At 55.8% G+C, this 26,520-nt stretch overlaps 1 protein-coding gene across 1 annotated transcript in view; it reads left to right on the top strand.

Moving 5' to 3' along the window:
* Positions 1-26,520, top strand: part of LOC139240216 (multiple epidermal growth factor-like domains protein 10) — a 232,263-nt gene that overhangs the window by 102,908 nt on the left and 102,835 nt on the right. The window contains exons 8-14 of the mRNA XM_070868687.1: positions 1,674-1,794; positions 3,979-4,115; positions 8,168-8,380; positions 11,445-11,619; positions 13,731-13,851; positions 18,117-18,280; positions 26,232-26,334. Of these exons, the coding sequence (XP_070724788.1) occupies positions 1,674-1,794; positions 3,979-4,115; positions 8,168-8,380; positions 11,445-11,619; positions 13,731-13,851; positions 18,117-18,280; positions 26,232-26,334 (1,034 nt within the window). The remainder of the gene's footprint in view (positions 1-1,673; positions 1,795-3,978; positions 4,116-8,167; positions 8,381-11,444; positions 11,620-13,730; positions 13,852-18,116; positions 18,281-26,231; positions 26,335-26,520) is intronic.

The following is a 26,520-nucleotide window of genomic DNA, read 5'->3' as shown; positions in this document are numbered from 1 at the left end:
CCAGGCTGACACTCCCTAGTCAGTCCGACTTGGGAATATATCGGCCGTTCCTTCATCGTCGCTGGGTCACAATCCTGGAACTCCCTCCCTAACAGCACTGTGGGAGCACCTTCACCACACGGACTGCAGCGGTTCAAGAAGGAGCTCACCACCACCTTCTCAAAGGGCAACTAGGGATGGGCAATAAATGCCGGCCTTGCCAGCGATGCCCACATCCCAGGAATGAATTTTAAAAATGAGGAGGCTTAGGAAGATGGTGGGGGTTGGGGTGAAGAGGAGGTGGGGGGGTGGTTTCCATAGTGTTTGGGACCAAGATGGGAACTTATAGTGGACAGACACACCAACGTTAGCGTCCTCGACCAGGCCAACATCCCCAGCATCGAAGCACTGACCACACTCGACCAGCTCCGCTGGGCAGGGCCACATTGTCCGCATGCCCCCGACACGAGACTCCCCAAAGCGAGCGCTCTACTCGGAACTCCTTCACGGCAAACGAGCCAAAGGTGGGCAGAGGAAACGTTACAAGGGACCACCCTCAAAGCCTCCCTGGTAAAGTGCAACATCCCCACCGACACCTGGGAGTCCCTGGCCCAAAGACCAGTCCGCCCTAAGTGGAGGAAGTGCATCCGGGAGGGCGCTGAGCACCTCGAGTCTCGTCGCCGAGAGCGTGCAGAAACCAAGCGCAGGCAGCGGAAGGAGCGTGCGGCAAACCAGTCCCACCCTCCCCTTCCCTCAACCACTGCCTGTCCCACCTGTGACAGGGACCGTGGCTCTCGTATTGGACTGTTCAGCCACCTAAGGACTCATGTTAAGAGTGGAGGCAAGTCTTCCTCGATTCCGAGGGACTGCCGATGATGAGCGGAAGGCAAGGGAGGGGTAGCTCAATCGGGAAGATGTGTGTTCGGGGAGGGGGGAGGGGGAGGCCTTAACCTCATGGGGCGTTGATCACCCCCATTACTTGCCCCATCCTGACCGTGGGAATTAGCGTGGTTTCTACAAGCCCAGTTCAAAATTGGAGAGGGTGGGCCCAGAGTTGCTGAAAACTCCCCCCCCCACCTCTCAGTTATTTTTTCATTCAATGGAAGTTCAGCTCCCCCCCCTCCCACCAACAATCTCCCCTCTCCCCCCCAAGCCTCAACCTACTTGATCTGTGCTCCGTACTGGGAAAGCGCGTGGGGAAAAAAAACTTGCACGTGCTCGCAGACGATCGATTGAGTCGGAAGAAGAGCGTCCCGTCCAAAATGATGCCCGCCCTCACGGGGCACCTCTGCCCCGCCTCCCCTTGCCCCCACCGTGCCCTCCCCCGACCGCACCGCTCCGAGATCCCTCGCCACGTGGTGAATCGCGGAGGTGGATCGAGCACCGTGGGAGCCCCATCTAGTGGACTGCCGATGTAATGACAATAACAGATCATGCGGCAAGGTCACATGATCACAATTCTGTGAGCAGCCATCTTGTGGAGTGCGTGCCTGTGTCTAAAGATGTCACATGCAACCCCTCCACCCCACCCCCGTATACTCCCCCCCCCCACCCCACCCCTCCCGCCACAGGGGGCGCTGCGTGTCGATTGTGCGCCTGTCTGCCTCGCGATGGTTGCTGGGAGTTTGAGGTAAAATGCAGCCTGAGGCCTCTCAGTGTGCAGTGTCTTTTTTTTAACTTCAATTCTCCTTCAGATGCGAGCTGCTCTGCCCGGGATCAGATGGGCAGCGAACGTGCGGTCCCCACTGCCCGTGTCAAAATGGCGGCGTCTGTCGCCCCGCAGGAGGGCCGTGCCTCTGCCCCGCGGGCTGGACGGTGAGTTCGGGGAGTCGGGGGTCGTGGGCCAGGGGGCGGGGGATACGATTAATGTACTAACGCCGTGCACCAACCAGCCGCCATTGCTTGCGACCTCATCCAACGCTCGTGGCTTTCATTTCGAGGCCTTTTCGTGCCTCGGATTTTAATTTCCCGCCGTACCTAATCGCAAGGTCCTGATGACAGTGACCCCTCACCCCTGAGTGTCAAACAGTCCTGATGTCAGTGATCCTTCACCCCACAGGTCAAACAATCCTGCTATTATGACCCCTCACCCCTGAGGGTCACACAGTCCTGATGTCAGTGACCCCTCACCCCTGAGGGTCACGCAGTCCTGATGTCAGTGACCCTTCACCCCACAGGTCAAACAGTCCTGACGTCAGTGACCCTTCACCCCACAGGTCAAACAGTCCTGACGTCAGTGACCCTTCACCCCACAGGTCAAACAGTCCTGACGTCAGTGACCCTTCACCCCACAGGTCAAACAGTCCTGCTGTTATGACCCCTCACCCCTGAGGGTCACACAGTCCTGATGTCAGTGACCCCTCACCCCTGAGGGTCACACAGTCCTGACGTCAGTGACCCATCACCCTTGAGGGTCACACAGTCCTGATGTCAGTGACCCCTCACCCCTGAGGGTCACACAGTCCTGATGTTATGACCCCTCACCCCTAGTGGAGGGCCACTTCTTGAGAGAGAGACTAAAATACTCACTGCTGTATAACCCTCTAATTTTCTGCTCCCTCTCATAAGAACATAAGAATTAGAAGCAGGAGTCGGCCATTCGGCCCCTCGAGCCTGCTCCGCCATTTAATAAGGTCACGGCTGATCATCGACCTCAACTCCACTTTCCCGACCGATCCCCATATCCCTTGATTCCCCTAGACTCCAAAAATCTATCGATCTCAGCCTTGAATATACTCAACGACTGAGCCTCCACAGCCCTCTGGGGCAGAGAATCCCAAAGATTCACCACCCTCTGAGCGAAGACATTCCTCCTCATCTCAGTCCTAAATGGCCGACCCCTTATCCTGAGACTGTGACCCCTGGTTCTAGACTCCCCAGCCCGGAGGAAACACCCTCCCTGCATCTACCCTGTCAATCCCCCTCAGAATCTTGTGTGTTTTAATGGGATCACCTCTCATTCTTCGAACCTCCAGAGAGTATCGGCCCAGTCTGCTCAATCTCTCATCATAAGACAGCCCTCTCATCCCAGGAATCAGTCTAGTGAACCAAGGTGCGCAGTCATCATTATCATAGGCAGTCCCTCGGAGTCGAGCAAGACTTGCTTCCACTCTTAACATGAGTCCTCAGGTGGCTGAACAGTCCAATACGAGAGGCACAGTCCCTGTCACAGGTGGGACAGACAGTGGTTGAGGGAAGGGGAGGGTGGGACTGGTTTGCCGCACGCTCCTTCCGCTGCCTGCGCTTGCTTTCTGCACGCTCTCGGCGACGAGACTCGAGGTGCTCAGCGCCCTCCCGGATGCACTTCCTCCACTTAGGGCGGACTGGTCTTTGGGCCAGGGACTCCCAGGTGTCGGTGGGGATGTTGCACTTTACCAGGGAGGCTTTGAGGGTGGTCCCTTGTAACGTTTCCTCTGCCCACCTTTGGCTCGTTTGCCGTGAAGGAGTTCCGAGTAGAGCGCTTGCTTTGGGAGTCTCGTGTCGGGGGGCATGTGGACAATGTGGCCCTGCCCAGCGGAGCTGGTCGAGTGTGGTCAGTGCTTCGATGCTGGGGATGTTGGCCTGGTCGAGGACGCTAACGTTGGTGCGTCTGTCCTCCCAGGGAATTTGTAGGATCTTGCGGAGACATCGTTGGTGGTATTTCTCCAGCGACTTAAGGTGGCTACTGTACATGGTCCATGTCTCTGAGCCATACAGGAGGGCGGGTATTACTACAGCCCTGTAGACCATGAGCTTGGTGGCAGATTTGAGGGCCTGGTCTTCAAACACTCTTTTCCTCAGGCGGCCAAAGGCTGCACTGGTGCACTGGAGGCGGTGTTGGATCTCGTCATCAATGTCTGCACAGTACTCCCAAGTGTGGTCTCACAAAGGCCTTAAACTCGTGTTCTCGCTCTCCCCTTTGCTCTCCGCTCTTTAGTATCCACTATACGTTGTTGGACATCTAATGCCGTTTTGTTTTCTGTTTCTCCCCATTCCCCCTCCACCTGCGGATGGCCCCAGGGCTCAGTCTGCACTCTGCCTTGCCCTCAGGATAGGTTCGGAATGAACTGTACCCAGCAATGTCATTGCCACAATGGTGGGGAGTGTCATCGTGCCACAGGTCAATGCCACTGCACTGCAGGCTACACAGGAATAAGGTGAGGTTCGCTCCGTATACTGTCTCCTTCTCACTCCCCCTTAAATCTGCCATCCTCCACCCCTCCTGCTCCTCTCCAGTAGGGATCGACTGGGAACTGGAGAGCAGCAAATCACTAGCTAAATGGGGAGAGATTACAGAATGCTGCAGTACAGAGGGACCTGGGGGTACTTGTGCACAGAACACAAAAAGTTAGCACGCAGGTACAGCAAGTGATCCAGAAGGCAAATGGAATGTTGGATAAAGGGGGAACCAGTGGATGTGATGTATTTGGACATTCAGAAGGCATTTGACAAGGTGCCACATAAAATGTTACTGCACAAGATAAAAGCTCACGGTGTTGGGGATAATATATTAGCATAACAGCAAATGTAACGCCCCTATTTAAAAAAGGAGGCAGACAAAAAGCAGGAAACTATAGACCAGTTAGCCTAACATCTGTGGTTGGGAAAATGTTGGAGTCCATTATTAAAGAAGCAGTAGCAGGACATTTGGAAAAGCAAAATTCGGTCAGGCATTGTCAGCATGGATTTATGAAGGGGAAGTCATGTTTGACAAATTTGCTGGAATTCTTTGAGGATGTAACGAACAGGGTGGATAAAGGGGGAACCAGTGGATGTGGTGTATTTGGATTTCCAGAAGGCATTTGACAAGGTGCCACATAAAAGGTTACTGCACAAGATAAAAGTTCATGGGGTTGGGGGTAATATATCAGCATGGATAGAGGATTGGCTAACTAACAGAAAACAGAGAGTCGGGATAAATGGTACATTCTCGGGTTGGCAAGCAGTAACTAGTGGGATGCCGCAGGGATCAGTGCTGGGACCCCAACTATTTACAATCTATATTAACGACTTGGAAGAAGGGACCGAGTGTAACGTAGCCAAGTTTGCTGACAATACAAAGATGGGAGGAAAAGCAATGTGTGAGGAGGACACAAAAAATCTACAAAAGGACATAGACAGGCTAAGTGAGTGGGCAAAAATTTGGTAGATGGAGTATAATGTTGGAAAGTGTGAGGTCACGTACTTTGGCAGAAAAAAAATCAAAGAGCATAGAAACATAGAAAGATAGAAACATAGAAAATAGGTGCAGGAGCAGGCCATTCAGCCCTTCTAGCCTGCACCGCCATTCAATGAGTTCATGGCTGAACATGAAATTTCAGTACCCCATTCCTGCTTTCTCGCCATAACCCTTGATCCCCCGAGTAGTAAGGGCTACATCTAACTCCCTTTTGAATATATTTAGTGTATTGGCCTCAACTACTTTCTGTGGTGGAGAATTCCACAGGTTCACCACTCTCTGGGTGAAGAAGTTTCTCCTCATCTCGGTCTTAAATGGCTTACCCCTTATCCTGAGACTATGTCCCCTGGTTCTGGACTTCCCCAACATTGGGGACATCATTCCTGCATCTAACCTGTCTAAACCCGTCAGAATTTTAAACGTTTCTATGAGGTCCCCTCTCATTCTTCTGAACTCCAGTGAATACAAGCCCAGTTGATCCAGTCTTTCTTGATAGGTCCCACCATCCCGGGAATCAGTCTGGTGAATCTTCGCTGCACTCCCTCAATAGCAAGAATGTCCTTCCTCAAGTTAGGAGACCAAAATTGTACACAATACTCCAGGTGTGGCTTCACCAAGGCCCTGTACAACTGTAGCAACACCTCCCTGCCCCTGTACTCAAATCCCCTCGCTATGAAGGCCAACATGTCATTTGCTTTCTTAACCGCCTGCTGTACCTGCATGCCAACCTTCAATGACTGATGTACCATGACACCCAGGTCTCGTTGCACCTTCCCTTTTCCTAATCTGTCACCATTCAGATAATAGTCTGTCTCTCTGTTTTTACCACTAAAGTGGATAACCTCACATTTATCCACATTATACTTCATCTGCCATGCATTTGCCCACTCACCTAACCTATCCAAGTCACTCTGCAGCCTAATAGCATCCTCCTCGCAGCTCACACTGCCACCCAACTTAGTGTCATCCGCAAATTTGGAGATAGTGCATTTAATCCCCTCGTCTAAATCATTAATGTACAGTGTAAACAGCTGGGGCCCCAGCACAGAACCTTGCGGCACCCCACTAGTCACTGCCTGCCATTCTGAAAAGTACCCGTTTACTCCTACTCTTTGCTTATTATTTAAATGGAGAAATTTAAATGCTTATTATTTAAATGGAGAAAAATTGCAAAGTGCCGCAGTACAGCAGGACCTGGAGGTACTTGTGCATGAAACACAAAAGGATAGTATGCAGGTACAGCAAGTGATCAGGAAGGCCAATGGAACGTTGGCCTTTATTGCAAAGGGGGATGGAGTATAAAAGCAGGGAAGTCTTGCTACAGTTATACAGGGTATTGGTGAGGTCACACCTGGAGTACTGCGTGCAGTTTTGGTCTCCGTATTTACGAAAGGATATACTTGCTTTGGAGGCAGTTCAGAGAAGGTTCACTCGGTTGATTCCTGAGATGAGGGGGTTGTCTTATGAGGAAAGGTTGAGTATGTTGGGCCTCTACTCATAGGAGAATGAGAGGTGATCTTATTGAAACATATAAGATTCTGAGGGGGCTGGACAGGGTGGATGCAGAGAGGATGTTTCCCCTAGAACTGGGGGGCATAGTCTCAGAATAAGGGGCCGCCCATTCAAGACAGAGATGAGGAGGAATTTCTTCTCTCAGAGGGTGGTAAATCTGTGGAATTCTCTGCCCCAGAGAGCTGTGGAGGCTGGGTCATTGAATATATTTAAGGTGGAGATAGACAGATTTTTGAGCGATAAGGGAGTGAAGGGTTATGGGGAGCGGGCGGGGAAGTGGAGCTGAGTCCATGATCGGATCAGCCGCGATCGTATTAAATGGCGGAGCAGGCTCGAGGGGCCGAATGGCCGACTCCTGCTCCTATTTCTGATGTTCTAAATGTATCGCCTGTCGTGTTACTGGGCCTCAAAGACCAGGAGGACACCAGGCTCACCCCTGGGCCTGTGCTGCCTCAGTTTATCATGAACAGGGCACTTGTGGGGAGGGGATGAGGTGAGGGGGCTATAATCGTTCTCCACATCCCCTGGATCAGGGAGGGGAAGATTCAGCTGTGATGCTCTCTATAGCCGAATAGGTGGGCATGGGCAGTGGGCGGGACCCGAACCCCGACAGCTTCAGGAGAGGGCGGGGATGCGTGGGGAAGGTGAAACAGTATAATGGCGACTTGTAACGATGGATAGGATGACCCATATCAGCCGTGGCTCAGTGGCTGGTTCTCTCTCGCTCACCTCTGAGTTAGAAGGTCACGGGTTCGAGTCCCCACTCCAGAGACTCGAACCCATAATCCCAGTGCTCGTACTGAGGGAGCGCTGCACTGTCGGAGGGGCAGTACTGAGGGAGCGCCACACTGTCGGAGGGGTGGTACTGAGGGAGTGCCACACTGTCGGAGGGGCAGTTCTGAGAGAGCGCCGCACTGTCGGAGGGGCGGTACTGAGGGAGCGCCGCACTGTCGGAGGGTCGGTACTGAGGGAGCGCCACACTGTCGGAGGGGCAGTACTGAGGGAGCACCGCACAGTCGGAGGGGCAGTTCTGAGAGAGCGCCGCACTGTCGGAGGGGCGGTACTGAGGGAGTGCCGCACTGTCGGAGGGGCGGTACTGAGGGAGCGCCGCACTGTCGGAGGGGCAGTACTGAGGGAGTGCCGCACTATCGGAGGGGCCGTCTTTCGGATGAGACATTAAACCGAGGCCCCGTCTGCCCCCTCGGGTGGATGTAAAAGATCCCGGGGCCACTATTGGAAGAAGAGCAGGGGGAGTTCTCCCCGGTGTCCTGGGGCCAATATTTATTCCTCAACCAACATCACTAAAACAGATGATCCGGGTCATTATCACATTGCTGTGTGTGGGAGCTTGCTGTGCACAAATTGAGCTGCCGTGTTATAACAGCGACCTCACTCCAATAAAAATTGCTTCATTGGCGGTAAAACGTTTCGGGATGTGCGGTGTTGTGAAAGGCGCTATATAAATGCAAGTCGTTCTTTTCTTTCCCCCCCCCCCCCCACCCGCCCGCTTTTCTTTAGGTGCCAGGAGAGCTGCCCGTTTGGGAAGTACGGGCTGAACTGCAGCCTGTCCTGTGACTGCCTCAACAACGCCAAGTGTATGCACATCGACGGGGTCTGCCTGTGTGAGGCCGGCTTCCAGGGCAGCTACTGCCAGGACCGGCTGTGCCACGAGGGGCTATTCGGCCATGACTGCAACCAGCAGTGCCCCTGCGACCCGGCACACACTCAGAGGTGGGTGCAAGGGGGGGGAGATAGGGGGATGGGTAAACATGCATGCTGCGCGCTTTACCGCAGACCCCCGGCTGAGCGGACCCCCGGCCTGAGAGCACCATCGGGTAGGCCGGGGAGCGGGAGGAGAAGTGTGGCGGTGTACCACTCCGGGGAGCAGGAGAGCGACGGCAGTGAAGAGGGACGTTGCCAAGGTCCAGGTCGGTGATTGGAGCGCGGGCGGGTACACCAGGAGCGGCGAGGTCGGGGCGAAGGAGCGGCGAGGGCCCAGGGGCAGCACGGGCCCAGCCCACACTGTGCGATATGTGAGCGCACTGGGTCCGTGCAGCAGAGCTGGTCTCCAGTCGTCCTGGTTAACCCTTGCCCCTGGACCAAGACCTCGCTCTGTCAAGCCCGTGTGGTGGCTGGTGTGCAACGGTCACCCCACGTTAAAAAAATCCACCCACAGGCATCTCCCACCCTTCAGGATGTAGTTCGGGATCCGGAATATTCGGTGTGGGAGCAAGTCATCCTCGATTCGAGGGACGACCTATGCTGATGACGCACCGAGAGTCAACGCCACCCCTTCTGTCTGCCAGGGTCCCAGAGCGTAAGGACAGCGGGCGGGAGCTGAAGGGAGCCGGCTCGGGAACCCTAGAATCCTAGAAGCTTACGCCGCGGGAGGAGGCCATTCCGGCCCATCGTGTCCCGCGCCGGCCGACAAAGAGCCACCCGGCCTAATCCCACTTTCCCGCTCTTGGTCCGTAGCCCTGTAGGTTACGGCACTTCAAGTGTACATCCAGGTACTTTTTAAATGTGGTGAGGGTTTCTGCCTCTACCACCCTTTCAGGCCGTGAGTTCCACCCCAGACCCCCACCACCCTCTGGGTGAAGACATTTCCCCTCAAATCCCCTCTAAACCTCCCCCCAATTACTTTAAGTCTGTGCCCCCTGGTTGTTGACCCCTCTGCCAAGGGAAACAGGTCCGTCCTATCCACTCTATCCAGGCCCCTCATCATTTTATACACCTCAATCAGGTCTCCCCTCAGCCTCCTCTGTTCCAAAGAAAATAACCCCAGCCTATCCAATCTTTCCTCATCGCTAAAATTCCCCAGTCCAGGTAACATCCTGGTAAATCTCCTCGTACCCTCTCCAATGCAACATCCTGGTAAATCTCCTCTGTACCCTCTCCAGTGCAACATCCTAGTAAATCTCCTCTGTACCCTCTCTAGTGCAACATCCAGGTAAATCTCCTCTGTACCCTCTCTAGTGCAACATCCTGGTAAATCTCCTCTGTACCCTCTCTAGTGCAACATCCTGGTAAATCTCCTCTGTACCCTCTCCAGTGCAACATCCTGGTAAATCTCCTCTGTACCTTCTCCAGTGCAACATCCTGGTAAATCTCCTCTGTACCCTCTCTAGTGCAACATCCTAGTAAATCTCCTCTGTACCCTCTCCAGTGCAACATCCTGGTAAATCTCCTCTATACCCTCTCTAGTGCAACATCCTGGTAAATCTCCTCTGTACCTTCTCCAGTGCAACACCCTGGTAAATCTCCTCTGTACCCTCTCTAGTGCAACATCCAGGTAAATCTCCTCTGTACCCTCTCCAGTGCAATCACATCTTTCCTGTAATGTGGTGACCAGAACTGCACGCAGTACTCCAGCTGTGGCCTAACCAGTGTTTTATACAGTTCAAGCATAACCTCCCTGCTCTTGTATTCTATGCCTCGGCTAATAAAGGCAAGTATTCCGTGTGCCTTCTTAACCATCTTATCTACCTGGAATGCTACCTTCAGGGATCTGTGGACCTGCACTCCAGGGTCCCTCTGTTCCTCTACACTTCTCAGTGTCCGACCATTTAATGTGTATTCCCTCGCCTTGTTAGCTCTCCCCGGATGCATTACCTCACAGTTATATTGGGTGTAGGGCTTGAGGAAAAGAGTGTTTGAAGACCAGGCCCTCAAATCCGCCACCGAGCTCATGGTCTACAGGGCTGTAGTGATACCCGCCCGCCTGTATGGCTCAGAGACATGGACCATGTACAGTAGACACCTCAAGTCGCTGGAGAAATACCACCAACGATACCTCCGCAAGATCCTACAAATCCCCTGGGAGGACAGACACACCAACGTTAGCGTCCTCGACCAGGCCAACATCCCCAGCATCGAAGCACTGACCACACTCGACCAGCTCCGTTGGACGGACCAGATTGTCCGCATGACCCAGACACGAGACTCCAAAGCAAGCGCTCTACTCGGAGCTCCTTCACGGCAAAGGGGCAGAGGAAACGTTTCAAGGACACCCTCAAAACCTCCCTGATAAAGTGCAACACCCCCACTGACACCTGGGAGTCCCTGGCCAAAGACCAGTCCGCCCTAAGTGGCGGAAGTGCATCCGGGAGGGCGCTGAGCACCTCGAGTCTCGTCGCCGAGAGCGTGCAGAAACCAAGCGCAGGCAGCGGAAGGAGCGTGCGGCAAACCAGTCCCACCCTCCCCTTCCCTCAACCACTGTCTGTCCCACCTGTGACAGGGACTGTGGCTCTCGTATTGGACTGGACATCATCATCATAGGCAGTCCCTCAGAATCGAGGAAGACTTGTTTCCACTCCAAAAACGAGTCCTTAGGTGGCTGAACAGTCCAATACGAGAGCCACAGTCCCTGTCACAGGTGGGACAGACAGTGATTGAGGGAAGGGGAGGGTGGGACTGGTTTGCCGCACGCTCCTTCCGCTGCCTGCGCTTGGTTTCTGCACGCTCTCGGCGACGAGACTCGAGGTGCTCAGCGCCCTCCCGGATGCACTTCCTCCACTTAGGGCGGACTGGTCTTTGGGCCAGGGACTCCCAGGTGTCGGTGGGGGTGTTGCACTTTATCAGTCACCTGAGAACTCACGTTTAGAGTGGGAGGAAGCCTTCCTCGATTCCGAGGGATTGCCGATGACGATGAGGGGGGTGAGGTTGAAGATGAGAGGTTGAGTGGGGGGGGGGGGGTGCAGGTTGACGTTGAGGGCAGTTCAGCCGCCGCGACCGGTCGTTGATCTTGTCTCCGCCCTTGTGTTTCCACCCCCCTCCCCCCCGCCCCCCCCCACAGCTGCCACCCAGTCACGGGAGACTGCACGTGCAAATCCGGCTGGTCGGGGCCCAGGTGCGACGAGAGCTGCCCTCCGAGGTTCTACGGGGTGGGCTGTGTGGACCCCTGCCTGTGCTTGAACGGCGGGACCTGCCACACGGAGACCGGGCATTGTATCTGCGCCCCGGGCTACACGGTAAGGACCCTTGGCGTCCTGGGCACCGCCAGTTCGCCCGCTAACGCGAGAGAGGCGAGAGAGGCAGCGGGGGGGTTCTTGGCCTCGGTTAGACACAAGAGCGACGGTGGGGAGGGGGGAGGGGACAACCCTGACCGGGGCACGTGGGTCATGAACTCTAGCCTAACACCTCCGGGGCCAGCCGGCCGCTCAAAGGGGTGACCTCTCTACAATACCTCAACACCGTGCTGTACCTGCCCTGGGAGTGTTTGATGGGACAGTGTAGAGGGAGCTTTACTCTGTATCTAACCCCGTGCTGTACCTGCACTGGGAGTGTTTGATGGGACAGTGTAGAGGGAGCTTTACTCTGTATCTAACCCCGTGCTGTACCTGCCCTGGGAGTGTTTGATGGGACAGTGTAGAGGGAGCTTTATTCTGTATCTAAATCCGTGCTGTACCTGCCCTGGGAGTGTTTGATGGGACAGTGTAGAGGGAGCTTTACTCTGTATCTAACCCCGTGCTGTACCTGCCCTGGGAGTGTTTGATGGGACAGTGTAGAGGGAGCTTTACTCTGTATCTAACCCCGTGCTGTACCTGCCCTGGGAGTGTTTGATGGGACAGTGTAGAGGGAGCTTTACTCTGTATCTAACCCCCTGTACCTGCCCTGGGAGTGTTTGATGGGACAGTGTAGAGGGAGCTTTACTCTGTATCTAACCCCGTGTTGTACCTGCCCTGGGAGTGTTTGATGGGGACAGTGTAGAGGGAGCTTTACTCTGTATCTAACCCCGTGCTGTACCTGCCCTGGGAGTGTTTGATGGGACAGTGTAGAGGGAGCTTTACTCTGTATCTAACCCCGTGCTGTACCTGCACTGGGAGTGTTTGATGGGACAGTGTAGAGGGTGCTTTACTCTGTATCTAACCCCGTGCTGTACCTGCCCTGGGAGTATTTGATGGGACAGTGTAGAGGGTGCTTTACTCTGTATCTAACCCCGTGCTGTATCTGCCCTGGGAGTGTTTGATGGGACAGTGTAGAGGGAGCTTTACTCTGTATCTAACCCCCTGTACCTGCCCTGGGAGTGTTTGATGGGACAGTGTAGAGGGAGCTTTACTCTGTATCTAACCCCCTGTACCTGCCCTGGGAGTGTTTGATGGGACAGTGTAGAGGGAGCTTTACTCTGTATCTAACCCCCTGTACCTGCCCTGGGAGTGTTTGATGGGACAGTGTAGAGGGAGCTTTACTCTGTATCTAACCCCCTGTACCTGCCCTGGGAGTGTTTGATGGGACAGTGTAGAGGGAGCTTTACTCTGTATCTAACCCTGTGCTGTACCTGCCCTGGGAGTGTTTGATGGGACAGTGTAGAGGGAGCTTTACTCTGTATCTAACCCCCTGTACCTGCCCTGGGAGTGTTTGATGGGACAGTGTAGAGGGAGCTTTACTCTGTATCTAACCCCGTGCTGTACCTGCCCTGGGAGTGTTTGATGGGACAGTGTAGAGGGAGCTTTACTCTGTATCTAACCCCGTGCTGTATCTGCCCTGGGAGTGTTTGATGGGACAGTGTAGAGGGAGCTTTACTCTGTATCTAACCCCGTGCTATACCTGCCCTGGGAGTGTTTGATGGGGACAGTGTAGAGGGAGCTTTATTCTGTATCTAACCCCGTGCTGTACCAGCCCTGGGAGTGTTTGATGGGACAGTGTAGAGGGAGCTTTACTCTGTATCTAACCCCCTGTACCTGCCCTGGGAGTGTTTGATGGGACAGTGTAGAGGGAGCTTTACTCTGTATCTAACCCCCTGTACCTGCCCTGGGAGTGTTTGATGGGACAGTGTAGAGGGAGCTTTACTCTGTATCTAACCCCGTGCTGTATCTGCCCTGGGAGTGTTTGATGGGACAGTGTAGAGGGAGCTTTACTCTGTATCTAACCCCGTGCTGTACCTGCCCTGGGAGTGTTTGATGGGGACAGTGTAGAGGGAGCTTTATTCTGTATCTAACCCCGTGCTGTTCCTGCCCTGGGAGTGTTTGATGGGGACAGTGTCGAGGGAGGTTGGGAGAGGCGTTGAACGAGGGGGCAGGGTGACGACACTTTGTGATCGCTGAGCATTGCCCGCTGTGATTGGCTGTTGCTCTCTCCGCAGGATAAGCATTGCTCCATTCAGTGCCCGCTCTGGAGTTATGGTCGGAACTGCTCGTTGGGCTGCCAGTGTAAGAATGCCATCTCTTGCTCACCCATTGACGGTTCCTGCCAGTGTTCCGCAGGTGAGTCCCGATCAGAAACGGCTCGATTGAGTGAGTGGGCCAAACTGTGGCAGCTGCAGTTCAACGTGAGGAAGTGTGAGGCCATCCTCCTTGGACCTGGGATCGGACGGAAAGAACGAAAGAAAGATTTGCATTTATATAGCGCCTTTTATGACCACCGGACATCTCAAAGTGCTTTACAGCCAAGGAAGTACATTTGAAGTGCAGTCACCGATGTAATGTGGGCAAACAGCAATGTGATAGATGTTATGTCTTTAATACTCTTATGACTGACTCCATGAGGTCTCGTATTATACTTGAGCTGTTGTGACCTTAGTCCCATTTATTGTAACTCCAGAGTGAGACACAAGCATGCTGGGCAGCCTTTTATACTGGGCCCAACACACCTATGCAGGTGACCCTCAGGTCTCCCACCGCAGTGCCCTCTGGTGGCACACTTTACGTGACTATACAGTTCGTATACATGGTCTACATACATGACAATAATGATTCAGATCATCTGTTTTTTTATGATGTTGGTTGAGGGATAAATATTGCCCCCAGAACACCGGGGAAAACTCCCCCTGCTCTGCTTCAAAATAGTACCATGGTATCTTTCCCACTTGAGAGAGCAGACGGGGCCTTGGTTTAACGTCTCATCCGAAAGACACAACCACCGTGCAGCGCTCCCTCAGTACTGCCCCTCCGACAGCGCGGTGCTCCCTCAGTACCGCCCCTCCGACAGTACGGCTCTCCTTCAGTACTGCCCCTCCGACAGTGCGGTGCTCCCTCAGTACCGCCCCTCCGACAGTACGGCTCTCCTTCAGTACTGCCCCTCCGACAGTGCGGCGCTCCCTCAGTACCGCCCCTCCGACAGCGCAGTACAGCGCTCCCTCAGTACCACCCCTCCGACAGTACAGCGCTCCCTCAGTACTGCCCCTCCGACAGTGCGGCACTCCCTCAGTACTGCCCCTCTGACAGTACGGCGTTCCCTCAGTCCTGCCCCTCCGACAGTACGGCGCTCCCTCAGTACTGCCCCTCCGACATGTACGGCGCTCCCTCAGTACCGCCCCTCCGACAGTGCGGTGCTCCCTCAGTACTGCCCCTCCGACAGTGCGGCACTCCCTCAGCACTGCCCCTCTGACAGTACAGTCCGGCGCTCCCTCAGTACTGCCCCTCCGACAGTACGGTACTCCCTCAGTACTGCCCCTCTGACAGCACAGTACGGCTCTCCCTCAGTACTGCCCCTCTGACAGCACAGTGCGGCGCTCCCTCAGTACTGCCCCTCTGACAGCGCAGTACGGCGCTCCCTCAGTACTGCCCCTCCGACAGTACGGCGCTCCCTCAGTACTGCCCCTCCGACAGAGCAGCGCTCCCTCAGTACTGCCCCTCCGACAGTGCGGCGCTCCCTCAGTACTGCCCCTCCGACAGTGCGGTGTTCCCTCAGTACCGCCCCTCCGACAGTGCGGCGCTCCCTCAGTACTGCCCCTCCGACAGTGCGGCGCTCCCTCAGTACTGCCCCTCTGACAGCACAGTACGGCGCTCCCTCAGTACTGCCCCTCTGAAAGCACAGTGCGGCGCTCCCTCAGTACCGCCCCTCCGACAGTGCGGCGCTCCCTCAGTACTGCCCCTCCGACAGTGCGGCGCTCCCTCAGTACCGCCCCTCCGACAGTGCGGCGCTCCCTCAGTACCGCCCCCCCGACAGTGCGGCGCTCCCTCAGTACCGCCCCTCCGACAGTGCGGCACTCCCTCAGTACCGCCCCTCCGACAGTGCGGCGCTCCCTCAGTACTGCCCCTTCGACAGTGCGGCGCTCCCTCAGTACCGCCCCTCCGACAGTGCAGCGCTCCCTCAGTACTGCCCCTCCGACAGTGCGGCACTCCCTCAGTACCGCCCCTCCGACAGTGCGGCGCTCCCTCAGTACTGCCCCTCCGACAGTGCGGCACTCCCTCAGTACTGGCACTGAGAGTGTCAGCCTCGGTTTTTTTTGTGCTCAAGTCTCTGGAGTGGGACTTGAACCCACGAGCGTCTGACTCGCAGGCGAGAGAGCCAGCTACACAGTGAGCCAGGTCTGACACTGTGATCGGAGTATTGTCCAAATGGCGGGGAGTTGCATAATGTGGAGGAGCAGAGACATTCATGGGTACAAGTGTAGCAAACACTGAACGTTACACGCAGGAACACAAAATCATTTCGTAGGCGAATTATTTCCAGCACCTAACGTCATCATCATAGACGGTCCCTCGACACGAGGATGACTTGTTTCCACGCCAACAAAGGATGAGTTCACAGGTGTTTCAGTGAAGGACTCGAACTCCATCCTGAAGGGTGGAAGATGCCTGTGGGTGGATTTTTTTAACGTGGGGTGACCGTTGTACACCAGCCACCACACGGGGCTTGACAGAGCGAGGTCTTGGTCCAGGGGCAAGGGTTAACCAGGACGACTGGAGACCAGCTCTGCTGCACGGACCCAGTGCGCCCACATATCGCACAGTGTGGGCTGGGCCCGTGCTGCCCCTGGGCCGTCGGCTCTTCTGGGCCCCGAACTCTCGCCTCTCCCGGCCCCTGATCACGTCCCTCGACAGTGTCTCGCCGCTCCTTCGCTCCGACCTCGCCGCTCCTGCTGTACCTGCCCGCGCTCCAATGACCGACCTGGACCTTGCTGACATCACTCTTCGCTGCCGTCGCCCTCCTGTACCAGCCCGCGCTGCTCCCTGGAGTGGTACACCGCCACACTGTTCCTCCCGCTCCCCGGCCTGCTCCCATGGTGCGAAGTTGCTAAGGGTGGTCCCTGGCTTTGTAAATAGGGGCGTTGAATACAAAAACACGGAAGTTACGCTTTTACAAATCTCTGCCTGGGCCCCAGTTGGAGTATTGTGGCCAATTCTGGGCCCCGAACTTTAGGGAGGGTGTCACGGCTTTGGGGAAGGTGGGGAGGAGATTGACCAGAATGGTCCCGGGGGATGAGGGCCTTCAGTGACGGGGAGAGACTGGAGAAGCTGGGGTTGTTCTCCTCGGAGCAGAGAAGGTTACGGGGGAGGTTTAATCGAGGGGTTCACTATCACGCGGGGTTTTGAGGAGTAAATCAGGAGAGACTGTTCCCAGGGGCAGGAGGGTGGGTAACCAGGGGGACACAGATTGACGGATAATCGGCGATGGAACCAGAGGGGGAGATGGGGAGAATGTGTTTTTGACGCAGCGAGTTGTTGTGATCGGGAACGCGCTGCCTGAAAGGGCGGTGGGAGCAGATTCAATCGGGACTTTCAAACGGGGGAATTGGGTAAATACTGGAAGGGATCATGAAGGCCAATGGAATCTTGGCCTTTATTGCAAAGGGGATGGAGTATAAAAGCAGGGAAGTCTTGCTACAGTTATACAGGGTATTGGTGAGACCACACCTGGAGTACTGCGTGCAGTTTTGGTTTCCTTATTTACGAAAAGATATACTTGCTTTGGAGGCAGTTCAGAGAAGGTTCACTCGGTTGATTCCGGGGATGAGGGGGTTGACTTATGAAGATAGGTTGAGGAGGTTGGGCCTCTACTCATTGGAGTTCAGAAGAATGAGAGGTGATCTTATCGAAACGTATAAGATAATGAGGGGGCTCGACAAGGTGGATGCAGAGAAGATGTTTCCACTCATGGAGGAAACTAGAACTAGGGGGCATGGTCTCAGAATAAGGGGCCCATTTAAAACGGAGATGTGGAGAAATTTCTTCTCTCAGAGGGTTGTAAATCTGTGGAATTCTCTGCCCCAGAGAGCTGTGGAGGCTGGGACATTGAATATATTTAAGGTGGAGATAGACAGATTTTTGAACGATAAGGGAGTGAAGGCTTATGGGGAGCGGGCGGGGAAGTGGAGCTGAGTCCATGATCGGATCAGCCATGATCTTACTGAATGGCGGAGCAGGCTCAAGGGGCCGAATGGCCAACTCCTGCTCCTATTTCTTATGTTCTAAGTGGAAAAATGTGCCGGGCTGTGAGGAAAGAGCGGGGGAGGGGAGTGAGACTGATTGGATCGATGGGCCGAATGGCCTCCTGTGCTGTGAAATTCTGCGATTCTATATGTCCCTGGAGTGGGACTCGAACTCACGACCTTCTGACTCAGAGGTGAGTGTGCTGCCCTCTGAGCCTAAAAGAGAGTGGTGACGTCCAATGGGGATTGTGCAAGAGCGCCGGGAGGCTGGGCCCATAGCAACCATGGGGGTCTGGGATGGTTGCTCGGCAATAAAAGGTCCGGTTCCGTCTTTGGGCCCAAGGCTTAACCTCGCTCCATGTCTCCTTGCTTCAGGTTGGACCGGGCCGGACTGTACCATTCGCTGCTCCGAGGGGCTGTGGGGCCCCGGGTGCAATGGCACGTGCCAATGTGCCAACCGAGCTGATTGCAGCCCCGTCGATGGAAGCTGCCTCTGCCCGCCTGGCTGGCAAGGCCGGAGGTGTGACCAGCACTGCCCGGTGAGTCGCCAGTAAAGCATTGCGTTCCTGTACGGAGGGGGGCACACCGGGGAACAGGGGTGTATAGACAGAAAACACTGGGGAACAGGGGGGTATGGGGGGGGACACACTGGGGAACAGGGGAGTATGGGGGGGGGCACTGGGGAACAGGGGAGTATGGGGGACACACTGGGGAACAGGGGGATATAGAGGGGACACACTGGGGAACAGGGGGATATAGAGGGGACACACTGGGGAACAGGGATATAGAGGGGACACAATGGGAAACAGGGATATAGAGGGGGACACACTGGGGAACAGGGATATAGAGGGTGACACACTGGGGAACAGGGGGATATAGAGGGGACACACTGGGGAACAGAGAGATATAGAGGGGGCACACCGGGGAACAGGGATATAGAGGGGGACACACTAGGGAACAGAGAGATATAGAGGGGGACACACTGGGGAACAGAGAGATATAGAGGGGGACACACTGGGGAACAGGGATATAAAGGGGGACACACTGGGGAACAGAGAGATATAGAGGGGGGCACACCAGGGAACAGGGGAGTATGGGGGGGGGGACAATGGGGAACAGGGGGGTATGGGGGGGGACACACTGGGGAACAGGGGAGTATGGGGGGGGACACTGGGGAACAGGGGGGTATGGGGGGGGACAATGGGGAACAGGGGAGTATGGGGGGGGGGACACTGGGGAACAGGGGGGTATAGAGGGGACACACTGGGGAACAGGGATATAGAGGGGACACACTGGGGAACAGGGGGGTATGGGGGGCACTGGGGAACAGGGGAGTATGGGGGACACACTGGGGAACAGGGGGATATAGAGGGGACACACTGGGGAACAGGGATATAGAGGGGACACACTGGGGAACAGGGATATAGAGGGGGCACACTGGGGAACAGGGATATAGAGGGGGACACACTGGGGAACAGGGGGATATAGAGGGGACACACTGGGGAACAGGGATATAGAGGGGACACACTGGGGAACAGGGATATAGAGGGGGACACACTGGGGAACAGGGATATAGAGGGGGACACACTGGGGAACAGGGATATAGAGGGGGACACACTGGGGAACAGGGGGGTATAGAGGGGACACACTGGGGAACAGAGAGATATAGAGGGGGCACACCGGGGAACAGGGATATAGAGGGGGACACACTGGGGAACAGGGGGATATAGAGGGGACACACTGGGGAACAGAGAGATATAGAGGGGGCACACCGGGGAACAGGGATATAGAGAGGACACACTGGGGAACAGAGAGATATAGAGGGGGACACACTGGGGAACAGGGATATAGAGGGGGACACACTGGGGAACAGGGGGATATAGAGGGGACACACTGGGGAACAGGGATATAGAGGGGGACACACTGGGGAACAGGGATATAGAGGGGGACACACTGGGGAACAGGGATATAGAGGGGGACACACTGGGGAACAGGGGGATATAGAGGGGACACACTGGGGAACAGAGAGATATAGAGGGGGCACACCGGGGAACAGGGATATAGAGGGGGACACACTGGGGAACAGAGAGATATAGAGGGGGACACACTGGGGAACAGAGAGATATAGAGGGACACACACTGGGGAACAGAGAGATATAGAGGGGGACACACTGGGGAACAGGGATATAGAGGGGGACACACTGGGGAACAGAGAGATATAGAGTGGGGCACACCAGGGAACAGGGGAGTATGGGGGGGGACACTGGGGAACAGGGGAGTATGGGGGGGGACACTGGGGAACAGGGGGGTATGGGGGGGGGCACACTGGGGAACAGGGGAGTATGGGGGGACACACACTGGGGAACAGGGGGGTATGGGGGACACACATTGGGGAACAGAGGGGTATGGGGGGGGGACACTGGGGAACAGGGGGGTATGGGGGACACACTGGGGAACAGGGGAGTATGGGGGACACACTGGGGAACAGGGGGATATAGAGGGGACACACTGGGGAACAGGGATATAGAGGGGGACACACTGGGGAACAGGGATATAGAGGGGGACACACTGGGGAACAGGGATATAGAGGGGGACACATGGGGAACAGGGATATAGAGGGGACACACTGGGGAACAGGGATATAGAGGGGACACACTGGGGAACAGGGATATAGAGGGGGACACACTGGGGAACAGGGATATAGAGGGGGACACACTGGGGAACAGGGGGATATAGAGGGGACACACTGGGGAACAGAGAGATACAGAGGGGGCACACCGGGGAACAGGGATATAGAGGGGTACACACTGGGGAACAGAGAGATATAGAGGGGGACACACTGGGGAACAGGGATATAGAGGGGGCACACCGGGGAACAGGGATATAGAGGGGGACACACTGGGGAACAGGGATATAGAGGGGGACACACTGGGGAACAGAGAGATATAGAGGGGGACACACTGGGGAACAGAGAGATATAGAGGGGGACACACTGGGGAACAGAGAGATATAGAGGGGGACACACTGGGGAACAGGGATATAGAGGGGGACACACTGGGGAACAGAGAGATATAGAGGGGGGCACACCGGGGAACAGGGGAGTATGGGGGGGGGACACTGGGGAACAGGGGAGTATGGGGGGGACACTGGGGAACAGGGGGGTATGGGGGGACACACTGGGGAACAGGGGAGTATGGGGGGGGACACTGGGGAACAGGGGGGTATGGGGGGGACACACTGGGGAACAGGGGAGTATGGGGGGGGACACTGGGGAACAGGGGGGTATGGGGAGGACACACTGGGGAACAGGGGGGTATGGGGGGGACACACTGGGGAACAGGGGAGTATGGGGGGGACACACTGGGGAACAGGGGTGTATGGGGGGGACACTGGGGAACAGGGGGGTATGGGGGGGGACACACTGGGGAACAGGGATATAGAGGGGGACACACTGGGGAACAGGGATATAGAGGGGGACACACTGGGGAGCAGAGAGATATACAGGGGGACACACTGGGGAACAGAGAGATATAGAGGGGGCACACCGGGGAACAGGGATATAGAGGGGACACACTGGGGAACAGGGGGATATGTGGGGGGGCACACTGGGGAACAGGGATATAGAGGGGGACACACTGGGGAACAGGGATATAGAGGGGGACACACTGGGCAACAGGGATATAGAGGGGGACACACTGGAGAACAGGGATATAGAGGGGGACACACTGGGGAACAGAGAGATATAGAGGGGGCACACTGGGGAACAGGGATATAGAGGGGGACACACTGGGGAACAGGGATATAGAGCGGACACACTGGGGAACAGGGGGGTATGGGGGGGACACTGGGGAACAGGGGAGTATGGGGGACACACACTGGGGAACAGGGATATAGAGGGGGACACACTGGTGAACAGGGATATAGAGGGGGACACACTGGGGAACAGGGATATAGAGGGGGACACACTGGGGAACAGGAGGATATAGAGGGGGACACACTGGGAAACAGGGATATAGAGGGGACACACTGGGGAACAGGGATATAGAGGGGACACACTGGGGAACAGGGATACAGAGGGGACACACTGGGGAACAGGGATATAGAGGGGGACACACTGGGGAACAGGGATATAGAGGGGACACACTGGGGAACAGGGATATAGAGGGGGACACACTGGGGAACAGGGATATAGAGGGGACACACTGGGGAAACACGGATCTAGAGGGGGACACACTGGGGAACAGGGATATAGAGGGGGACACACTGGGGAACAGGGATATAGAGGGGACACACTGGGGAACAGGGATATAGAGGGGGGCACACTGGGGAACAGGGATATAGAGGGGACACACTGGGGAACAGGGATATAGAGGGGGACACACTGGGGAACAGGTGATATAGAGGGGGACACACTGGGAAACAGGGATATAGAGGGGACACACTGGGGAACAGGGGGATATAGAGGGGACACACTGGGGAACAGGGATATAGAGGGGGGCACACTGGGGAACAGGGATATAGAGGGGGACACACTGGGGAACGGGGATATAGAGGGGGACACACTGGGGAACAGGGATATAGAGGGGGACACACTGGGGAACAGGGATATAGAGGGGGACACACTGGGGAACAGGGATATAGAGGGGACACACTGGGGAACATGGATATAGAGGGGACACACTGGGGAACAGGGATATAGAGGGGGACACACTGGGGAACAGGGGGATTTAGAGGGGGACACACTGGGGAACAGGGATATAGAGGGGAGCACACTGGGGAACAGGGATATAGAGGGGGCACATTGGGGAACAGGGATATAGAGGAGACACACTGGGGAACAGGGATATAGAGGGGGACACACTGGGGAACAGGGATATAGAGGGGGACACATTGGGGAACAGGGATATAGAGGGGGACATACTGGGGAACAGGGATATAGAGGGGGACACACTGGGGAACAGGGATATAGAGGGGGACACACTGGGGAACAGGGATATAGAGGGGACACATTGGGGAACAGGGATATAGAGGGGGACACACTGGGGAACAGGGATATAGAGGGGGGCACACTGGGGAACAGGGATATAGAGGGGGACACATTGGGGAACAGGGATATAGAGGGGACACACTGGGGAACAGGGATATAGAGGGGGACACACTGGGGAACAGGGATATAGAGGGGGACACACTGGGGAACAGGGATATAGAGGGGGACACACTGGGGAACAGGGATATAGAGGGGGACACACTGGGGAACAGGGGGATTTAGAGGGGGACACACTGGGGAACAGGGATATAGAGGGGACACACTGAGGAACAGGAATATAAAGGGGGACACACTGGGGAACAGGGATATAGAGGGGGACACACTGGGGAACAGGGGGATTTAGAGGGGGACACATGGGGAACAGGGATATAGAGGGGACACACTGGGGAACAGGGATATAGAGGGGACACACTGGGGAACAGGGATATAGAGGGGGACACACTGGGGAATAGGGGGATTTAGAGGGGGACACACTGGGGAACAGGGATATAGAGGGGGGCACACTGGGGAACAGGGATATAGAGGGGGCACATTGGGGAACTGGGATATAGAGGGGGCACACTGGGGAACAGGGGGATATACTGGGGACACACTGGGGAACAGGGGGATATAGAGGGGACACACTGGGGAACAGGGATATAGAGGGGGCACACTGGGGAACAGAGATATAGAGGGGGACACACTGGGGAACAGGGGGATATAGAGGGGACACACTGGGGAACAGGGGGATATATAGGGGGGTACACTGCGGAACAGGGATATAGAGTGGGAACACTGGGGAACAGAGGGATATGAATGATCACATTCATTGCCCCATTAAACATTGATGTGGTGAAACAATTTAAGCTCCCCTCCTCCACCATGACGCATGTGGACAGCTATTTTGTCCCTATCGAGCGGCGCCATGTTGTGCCACCATCTCGGCTTGCTGTAAGATAATCGGCGATGGAACCAGAGGGGGAGATGGGGAGAATGTGTTTTGACGCAGCGAGTTGTTGTGATCAGGAAGGCGCTGCCTGAAAGGGCGGTGGGAGCAGATTCAATCGGGACTTTCAAATGGGGGAATTGGGTAAATACTGGGCGGGGGGAAATGTGCCGGGCTGTGGGGAAAGAGCAGGGGGGAGTGGGACTGATTGGATCGCTCTGTCACAGAGCCGGCACAGCACGGGCTCCATGGGCCCAATGGGCTCTGTCATGTATTTGTTTCTTGGGTTCTATGCTATGGGTCATCGTCAACATATTTATGTGGCGTACGAAAGCATGGGCCTTACACTAAACATCTGTAAGACAAAGGTCCTCCACCAGCCTGTCCTCACCGGACAGCACTGCCCCCCAATCATCAAGATCCACGGCGCGGCCCTGGACAACGTGGACCATTTCCCATACCTCGGGATCCTCATCAACAAGAGCAGACATTGACGACGAGATCCAGTGCGCCAGTGCAGCCTTCGGCCGCCTGAGGAAAAGAGTGTTTGAAGACCAGGCCCTCAAATCTACCACCAAGCTCATGGTCTACAGGACTGTAGTGATACCCGCCCTCCTGTATGGCTCACAGACATGGACCATGTACAGTAGACACATCAAGTCGCTGGAGAAATACCACCAACGATGTCTCCACAGGATCCTGCAAATCCCCTGGGAGGACAGACGCACCAACGTTAGCGTCCTCGACCAGGCCAACATCCCCAGCATCGAAGCACTGACCACACTCGACCAGCTCCGCTGGGCAGGGCCACATTGTCCGCATGCCCCGACACGAGACTCCCAAAGCAAGCGCTCTACTCGGAACTCCTTCACAGCAAATGAGCCAAAGGTGGGCAGAGGAAACGTTACAAGGGACCACCCTCAAAGCCTCCCTGATAAAGTGCAACATCCCCACCGACACCTGGGAGTCCCTGGGCCCAAAGACCAGTCTGCCCTAAGTGGAGGAAGTGCATCCGGGAGGGCGCTGAGCACCTCGAGTCTCGTCGCCGAGAGCGTGCAGAAACCAAGCGCAGGCAGCGGAAGGAGCGTGCGGCAAACCAGTCCCACCCTCCCCTTCCCTCAACCACTGTCTGTCCCACCTGTGACAGGGACTGTGGCTCTCGTATTGGACTGTTCAGCCACCTGAGGACTCATTTTAAGAGTGGAAGCAAGTCTTCCTCGATTCCGAGGGACTGCCTATGATGATCTTTGCTTAAGAATTCATAGCAACACATTGCTATTAAGAATCTAGTTGGTTTATTAGCAAAGGTTTAACAATCACACTGAACATTACCAGTTCATCCACCGGGCTCACAACCACCTGCTCCATCGTGGATCCCCCGAACCCAACTGGCTGGGGTTTTATTGAGTCTTGTGAACATCACGTGACTTGATCAGCCACTCACAACGCAACAGCTCTGCAAACCTGTGAGCATCCTCACAGGGGCATACATTGCAGGCAGTGCTGGACCTCGTCGTCGATGTCTGCCCTCGCTGATAGACTCCCGAGGTATGGAAAATGGTCCACGTTGTCCAGGGCCACGCCGTGGATTTTTATGACTGGGGGGAAGATCTGTATGGCGGGGTCAGGTTGGTGGAGGACCTTTGTCTTATGGATGTTTAGTGTAAGGCCCTTGCTTTTGTATGCCTCGGTGAAGGTGTTGACGATGTTTAGCGTTCAGCCTCTGAATGTGTGCGCAGACGCAAGCGTCGTCCGCAAGACGGAAAGTGAGCCCCCAGGTGGGCAGAGGAAACGGTTCAAGCACACCTTCAAAGCCTCATTGATAAAGTGCAACATCCCCACCGGCACCTAGAAGTCCCTGGCCGGGGAATGCCCGAAGTGGAGGAAGTGCATCCGGGAGGGCGCTGAGCACCTCGAGTCTCGTCGCCGAGAGCGTGCAGAAACCAAGCGCAGGCAGCGGAAGGAACGTGCGGCAAACCAGTCCCACCCGCCCCTTCCCTCAACCACTGTCTGTCCCACCTGTGACAGGGACTGTGGGTCCCAAATTGGACTGTACATCATCATCATAGGCAGTCCCTCGGAATCGAGGAAGACTTGTTTCCACTCTTAACGTGAGTCCTCAGGTGGCTGAACAGCCCAATACGAGAGCCACAGTCCCTGTCACAGGTGGGACAGACAGTGGTTGAGGGAAGGGGAGGGTGGGACTGGTTTGCCGCACGCTCCTTCCGCTGCCTTCGCTTGGTTTCTGCACGCTCTCGGCGACGAGACTCGAGGTGCTCAGCGCCCTCCCGGATGCACTTCCTCCACTTAGGGCGGACTGGTCTTTGGGCCCAGGGACTCCCAGGTGTGGGTGGGGATGTCGCACTTTATCAGTCACCTGAGAACTCACGTTTAGAGTGGGAGGAAGCCTTCCTCGATTCCGAGGGATTGCCGATGATGATGGCACATTACAGACGCCTTCTTGCCTGTTTGGTCCGCCCTGTTCCCGTGGGGAATAACTGCTCTCCATTTCTTCCAGGAACGTTTCTACGGCCTGGGCTGCCGCAGACACTGCGACTGTGACAAGGCGGAGCACTGTGATCCTGTCACCGGCCTCTGTCACTGCGCCCCGGGGTGGACAGGTAAGGAAACCCCTGGTCGACTCCAGGCATAGGCCCGATTTTAACCCGGGCTGGTGGGCAGGGGAGCTGGGGGCGGCAGGACCTGGAGTGAACATTGCCTGGCACAAGGTAACTTGAGAATGGGAAGGAGTGGGTGCCACTGGGGACTGATCGCGGGGGGGGGGGGAGAGGAATCGTCACACTGCT

Source organism: Pristiophorus japonicus, chromosome 30 (assembly GCF_044704955.1).
Source record: "Pristiophorus japonicus isolate sPriJap1 chromosome 30, sPriJap1.hap1, whole genome shotgun sequence".
Classification (NCBI taxonomy): Eukaryota; Metazoa; Chordata; class Chondrichthyes; family Pristiophoridae; genus Pristiophorus; species Pristiophorus japonicus.
The sequence above is the reverse complement of the archived record's forward strand: the minus strand, read 5'-3'. Positions and strand labels throughout refer to the sequence as shown.